The sequence below is a fragment of the Phaethon lepturus genome, unplaced genomic scaffold (genome assembly GCF_000687285.1).
Source record: "Phaethon lepturus isolate BGI_N335 unplaced genomic scaffold, ASM68728v1 C14039874, whole genome shotgun sequence".
In the NCBI taxonomy this organism is placed as follows: Eukaryota; Metazoa; Chordata; class Aves; order Phaethontiformes; family Phaethontidae; genus Phaethon; species Phaethon lepturus.
In genome coordinates this window covers 1-6,528 of record NW_010576208.1, presented here as the reverse complement: position 1 = coordinate 6,528, position 6,528 = coordinate 1, and the positions used below count along the sequence as shown (strand labels likewise).

At 54.6% G+C, this 6,528-nt stretch overlaps 2 protein-coding genes across 2 annotated transcripts; one reads left to right on the top strand and one right to left on the bottom strand.

The window, feature by feature from the left end:
- Positions 1-7: 7 nt before the first annotated feature.
- PSMC3IP (PSMC3 interacting protein) lies at positions 8-1,749 on the top strand (the record flags this gene model as incomplete). The annotated part of the gene is made up of 6 exons (XM_010295659.1): positions 8-127; positions 195-317; positions 438-581; positions 1,001-1,054; positions 1,528-1,587; positions 1,690-1,749. Coding segments are annotated over 6 exons (561 nt in total), but the record flags the coding sequence as incomplete, so codon positions are not given.
- Positions 1,750-4,114: 2,365 nt separating this feature from the next.
- On the bottom strand, positions 4,115-6,474 carry MLX (MLX, MAX dimerization protein). Its single transcript, XM_010295658.1, has 6 exons — positions 6,387-6,474; positions 5,821-5,927; positions 5,460-5,559; positions 5,071-5,170; positions 4,461-4,662; positions 4,115-4,171 (listed from the first exon to the last, which is right to left on the bottom strand). The coding sequence occupies exons 1-6, from the start codon at positions 6,466-6,468 to the stop codon at positions 4,115-4,117; spliced, it is 648 nt and encodes a 215-aa protein (XP_010293960.1). The 5' UTR covers positions 6,469-6,474.
- Positions 6,475-6,528: the final 54 nt, after the last annotated feature.

The window sequence follows — 6,528 nt, the reverse complement described above, 5'->3', positions numbered from 1 at the left end:
GGGGCGCGGGGCCCGGCTGACAGCGCCCGTCCCGCAGGCCGTGGTGAAGGCACTGGAGCAGCTGGCGCAGCAGGGCCGCATCCGCGAGAAGGCCTACGGGAAGCAGAAGATCTACTTCGCCGACCAGGTGAGCCCCAGCCCCGGGCGCCGCTGTTGCTGGCACCTGCCCCCGCTGACCCGCCACCTCGCCACAGGAGAAGCTCCCGGCCGCCAGTGATGCAGAGCTCCGCGGCCTGGATGGGGAGATTGCCGTGCTCTCAACAAAGGTGCAGGCACTGCAGCAGAGCTGCCGGCAAATGGAGGCGGGGGAGTGTGCCGTGCCTGCCTGGCTAGCCCACATGGCACCAGGAGCAGCTGGGGGTCCCGTGGGCATGAGCAGCTGCACCCTGGCCATTGGTCTGTCAGCCCTGCTGGTGATTCGCGTCTCCCTTCCAGAGTTGAAGGACCTGAACAACTCCATGACAACTCCTGAGATAGCCAGGGAGATTGAGGAGTTGAGGAACAACTGCGCGAGTTACACGGAGAAACTGGAGAGGATTAAGTCTGCCACCAACCATGTCACTCCGGAAGAAAAAGAGAAGGTAAAGAGCTGCCTGGGGCTAAGCTGAGCACCAGCAGCAGAGCCTGGGCCATGGTGCTGGGCCAGTCATACCAGACCCTCTGCCAGGTTACCCGGTCCCCAGTCTGACTGACACTGGTACAGGAGAGGCAGGGGGTTGTGTGGGACCTGGGCTGCCCTGCAGAGCCTCGGGAGCTGTGCGTGAGCCTTGGCTGTGTGTGCGATGGTAATGATTCTTGAGGCGTCCTTGCAAGCCTTTGCTTTGGGCAGTCACCTATCACGGGTGATCCGTTTCACAGAGAGGTTCACATCCCTGCAAGGGCTTCGTGAGCCACTTGTGCTGTTCAGTAAGCCTCTGGCTGTAGCTTCCCGCCTCAGGCTTTATGGTGACTTCGTGGGGTGGCTGCTGCCTGGTTGGTTCTCACTTTGTCTTGTTCACAGGTCTGTAGTGAGCAGAAGCTGTACTGCAAGGAGTGGCGGAGGAGGAAGCGAATGGTAACGGTCATGCCATTGAGCAGGGTGGGTGGGCAGCACTGGGGAGGTGGTGGTAACAGTCCTACGGTGACACCGACACCCTAACAGGGATGTTGTTGGGTCTGCTGGGCAGCTTGGGGAGCAGCCCCTGTTTGAGCTGAGCGCCTGCTGCTGCTGCAGTGCCAAGCAAGGCAACCTCAGGGGAACGCTGTAGCTGTGGAGCAGGGAGGGCTGTGCTTGGTGCCACTGGTGGGGCTGCGCAACTTTGGAGAAGATGTGTGGGTACCAGGGTGATCCCCTGGGAAAAGGCTGTGTTGCTGCGGTGCCCAAATATGCAAGTCCCTGCAGCGCTCTGTCTATCCTTGGGAAACAAATGGGACTTTCCGTGCATTTAGAGAGAGCTTCTCCCACACTGTCACCTGAGCTGCACTGGCTCGTGCCACCCCTGTGGGGGACAGTGCCCAAGAGCCCTCATGGCAACTCTGTCTCACCAGGCAACTGAGCTGCTAGAAGCCATCCTGGAGGGGTACCCCAAAAGCAAGAAGCAATTCTTTGTAAGTACAGAGGCCAGGCTCCACCCAGGGTGGTGGTGGCAGCTCTGCCTGCACTGCCAGGCTGGTGCAGCCGCCCTGCTGAGACGCTCTGTGCTTGTACAGGAGGAGGTTGGGATAGAGACAGACGAGGACCATAATGTCACGCTGCCAGCAGTTGTGTGAGGCACGGAGGGAGTCTCTGCTCCAGGGAGAAGGAGCCGATACTGAAACTCATCTGTTGGGTTGTTTTTTTCTCTTTTTGCAGGGCTTGAGCTTGTCCTGCATATTTATATGTGTTTGTTTTAAAATGCTTTGCAGCTGGAAGGGTGGTTGGAGTAACTCAGCACTGGGCCCTCTCAGTGTCTCACTTGCGCAGCGAATGTTACCTCTTCCTGCCCTTCAGTGCAGGGAGCTGTCGAGGTGGGGTGTCCTCACAGGGCTCTGTGTGGGGAGGTGTAAGTACACTGTTGTAGAGACCCTGGTGTTCCAGTAAGAAAAGGAAGCAATTGCCTTAGCGAGGCAAATAAACAAACTAGTGACCATTACTGCTGCAGGGCTCTACATGTATTTCATCTGCTTCCTGCAGTGTGATTGAGTGGTACATGAGAATCTGACTCATTAAACACCAGGCTGTTGGTTCAGCTGTGCTTTGCTGTGGCGTTTTTCTCTGTTCAAAGGGTGTCAGGGCAGGGCTTGGGCTCTGGGTCACAGCATTCGTGAAGGGTGGGGAAAGAAGAGCCCGGAAAGGGTAACCTGAGCCACAACAGCTGGGCTGAGCTTCCAGAAACTACATGCCCATCTCTAACCAGCTCTAGGGGCAGGCTCCAGGAATTCACCAACAGAAATAAAAGCAGAAAAATCATTAAAACATTCAGCAAAATTTATTTAATTACTTTTCACAATAGAAAAATATGTTGTTTTTGCATGTGAGGTCTGGGAAACTCCACATCCTCCTCCCAACGCAGGAGGCTGCTTCTGGCAGAGCATCTGTGCGCCTTGTTCAGCTGCAGAGCCCTAACCCGCTCCCACCCAAGAGAGGATATTCTTAATCACACAGCAACCTCTTCCAGGCAAGACACAGCTGACCCTGTGCGTGCTTTACAGGTGATGTGCATCACTGCAGGGTTTGACTCTGGAGCTTCCATTGTATTGTAAAGAACACAACAAATGCAGAGTTTGAAGAATAATTCTGTATCAAAATCAACCCCCCAAATGGGTTTTCTGCTACTAAATGTGGGTAGAAGCAGTAGCCTAAACATTCTCATACTGCAGCGTTCAAACCATGTAACCTAGAGCTGAGTGCTACCTCACCAACAGTGGAAAAACAGTGTAAAATAAATATCTGCTCTCCCTGGAGTAGGAGCACAAACACAATTACAGAGAACAAATCCTGCTAGCAGCGTCACCACAGTGGAGGAGCCCCAGTCCAACCACTCAGTGTGGTGAACAACCATTGCTATGCTCCACCACAAAATATTTGCGTTGGCCAGAGCCATGACCCATACTGACAGCAGCAGCGTCTCACAGGTTAAAAAGTGTCCCAGAGAGCATCTGTCTGCAAAGCTGACACTGATAATACTTCAGGATGATTTAAGTGATTTATAAAAACAAAGATAAAAATCAAATAAAGACCGCTTATGTATATGTGTGTATGTACATAAAAGTTCTAAGGAGGAGCAGCAAGAGCTTGTGGCAGCGCTGTGCTAGAGCTACTGAACTACTTTCCTGTTCAGTACGGCCACATCAAAACCCAAAGCCAGACATGTTTCAGGACTCACCTGCGTGAGCAGGAAAAGCCTGCACAGAAAGCTCACTCCCATTTCCCTTTCAGGGGAACTACAGCTACAGAAGAGGTCAGGTTTTTGCAAGGCCCCGGCGCATGTTGCTGGCTCTGCACCGGGGAGGTTGCTGCTGCGCCGAGTAAGCGTCTCCCTGGCAGTGATGGATGGGCTGATCCCTCAGCCAGCTCTGCCGAGCTTCCCCAAAGCAGCTACACAATTTTAAAAAATTTCCCCATAAGAGCTGCTTCAGAGGGAGGTACAAGAAAGCCCACAGTTACAGGAGAGTCCTATTCCTAGTCTGTTTTAACAGAAACCAACAGCTTTTTCTCTTGCATTCTTATTTCACTCCCCTCTCCCCTCGGAGCAGAAGGGGGTGTAGCGGAGGCCTGAGGTTACAGGATCTGCTCTGCAGCACAGAGTCGGTAGCACAAGCAAACCCCACCGCACCTGCCTGAGCTAAAGACTCTGGCACCTTGAAAGACCCCTACTCAATACACACTTTTTTCCCCACCTTTGCTAAGTCCCTACAAGTATTTGGTAATATTGACTGTGACAGTTTCTGTGGAGCAGAGGTGTCTGCACAGCCTCGTTTTGGTTTCATAGTTAATACAATAAATAATTCGGAGAAGCTTTAAGAACAGCCATGAGGGAGACAGCCCAGCCCTTCCTGGCACCCATCACCCAGGCCTCTGGGCAGGAGATGCCCTGTTCCTGCGTGTGTGGAAGTGGCAGCAGCCCCAGAATCACTGTCGCTGCAGCGGAAAGGCTCAGTAGAGCTGAGTCTTCAGTTGGTGCAGGACCCCGATCACAATATCTCGCAGTGTCTGGGGCAGAGAGGAGACATGTCAGTTGTTCCAGTGGAAAAATGGCCCGTCCCTGGTGAGTGACTCCCACAAGAGCCTGGGGCATATGCTGTGGGAACACAGGCACTGCCTCCTGTCCCCACTAGGCCCCTGTCCTGCCCCACTCCAGCACCGGTCACACACTGCCCTTTCGGAGGCCCCAGCAGAGGGGACAGCCGCACGCAGTCCTGCACTGGGTACAGATGTGCACAGTGGTCTCTGCCCCGTTTCCCTCTGCCATTGCAACAGCCCACCTGCGGCTCCCGCTTACCTGGGGCTTGCAGTGCTCCTCAATCCAGCTGAAGACGCAAGCTGAGAGCTCCTGAAAACTGGTTACTGAGATGGAGGCGTTAAAGGACTGGAACAGGGAATCCATAATGCCTTGGAAAACATTGAACTTCAGCTTGTCAGAGACCTGGTCCTTCCCCTCATTCGGGTTGTCCTGATGAGCTTTCACAATCTGCTCGTAGTTCCTGAAACAAACCAAGCGCCCCATGTTCAGCAGCAGAGTGAGGCCTCCCTCCCAGAGCTCGCTGCCTGCCACTGGCCATTAAGAACCGCTGCAGGGATGGGGAGGACCAAGAGTTTGCAGAAGATCCTGGAAGTAAATAAACACTGGGAAGCTGCAGCCTCTCCTGACACCAGCAGCAGATTAATTTTCTGTTTCAGATCCACCTTCATACTAAACTCCACCAACTGACCCAAGACAGACCCACACTAATGAGCCACAGGAGAAGAAACGATGACAGCAGGCAAGGACAGGCTTGGTACTCCAGGTGCCAGGCTGTCTGCGAAGCACTGAGTGCACCCACAGAGCCTTGAAAGGACCGGGGGGAAAACATCAGGAAGAAGAGGGCAGCAACCAACAGCTCTTCTCTTACACTTTCATGATCTTCAAGGCCATCACTTCCTTCCTGAGGGTGGAAACTTCCTCCTCTTGCTTCTTCTTTTCCTTGTGCAGGAACTGGATGTAGTCAATGGCTAAGCAAGAAAACACAGAGTGAGGACTCGAGAGCACACACAAGTCCAAGAGATCTCCATAGAAGGTGAAAGATGATGCCCTGGGGTGCCTGTGCCTGGGCAGCATCAGCTCCCAGCTGCCCTGATTCTCCTCAAGGAGGTGCGTGGCGGTGACCAGCACCTGGGCTCCCCCAGAGCATCATCACACCAGAAGGTTCCCAAGTGCCGAACCACTGCCCTGCATGGGTCTGGCGAGGCATTCTGGGGTTTGATAGCCACCTCCTTCACTCTCCCCACCCTCAAGACTCACTTTTCTGGAGGACAATGGCCTTGCTCAGCTTCTGGGAGCCTATGGAGAAATCCTGCTGTTCACAGGTGGGAACGATGGCCTGCAAGTCATCATAGCCTTTCTGTGGGGAAGCAGAGCCACAGCTCAGGTGTTTGGAGCTCAGCAGCATGAGAATGGTTGTTTCAAAAGGTGTCAAATCCCAGCTCCCCCCATGCAGCCAGCCAGAGCCAAGGTGGCTCACAGCACACTTGTGTCTGGGAAGGGCAGATCCAGCAGCAAAACAAAGAGGGAAGGTGCTGAACACAGCAGGATGCTGGGTGCCGCAAGGCCCCAGAAACCAGAGTTGCTGCGCTCTGACAGCACATACAGCCTCTCGGGTTACCTTGATGGCATCTCGCCTCTTCTGCTCTGCCTGGGTGTGTGCCCGCCTGCGCCGGTCCTTGTACGACTCCTTGTAGGGCTCCTGGTGGTAATCGCTGTCCTCATCATCTGCGTGAAGAGAACTCGTGTGAAGAAGCCTGACCACTTTGCTCCTGAAGTACGGGGGGCAGAGGCGTGTGGAGGGGGTGACAGCTTTTGAGGCACCAGCTGGGCCCTATGGGCTGCGGCCAGGCCCAGGACAGCCCCGGGGCGGCAGTCAGCTCCAGCAGGTCAGGACAAGGACAAACGCCCTGAGGAGCACTGCCAACCCTCTCCTTGAGAAGCTGGGCAGGAGGAAGATGCCTGCAGCTCCCTTGGGAAGGCGTCAAAACCTGACTAAATCCCCTACTCCAAACAATGCTGGAAACCGGATGCAGTTTCCCACCGCCTTCCCTCCCTTCTAGGGGTGGGAATCCTACCAAGCTGGCAAGAGAGGCAGCCATGTTTGCACCCTTAGCACAGGGGCAAGAGCTGGAAGCCCTGCTACATGCTGAGCACCACAGTGAGCAGAAAGACCCACGGGCCTACCTGTATTGGGGACAGAAGAGGCACTGGTGGAGCCGATACTGTTGGCTCGTGACACTATGCTTCCTTTCCTTGCGTTTTCCATGAAGAGTGCTGGAAGAAGAGGTTCCACAGGGTAAGCGACAGGGCCGGGGCGTGTGCCCAG

Coding starts and splice junctions, on each gene's coding strand:
- MLX (XM_010295658.1), bottom strand. CDS start 6,468: ATGGAAAACGCAAGGAAAGGAAGCATAGTGTCACGAGCCAACAGTATC. Junction 5,928..6,386: donor CTCTTCTGTCCCCAATACAG/GTAGGCCCGTGG, acceptor CTCTTCACGCAG/ATGATGAGGACAGCGATTAC. Junction 4,663..5,070: donor GCCTTGAAGATCATGAAAGT/GTAAGAGAAGAG, acceptor GGTTTGTTTCAG/GAACTACGAGCAGATTGTGA.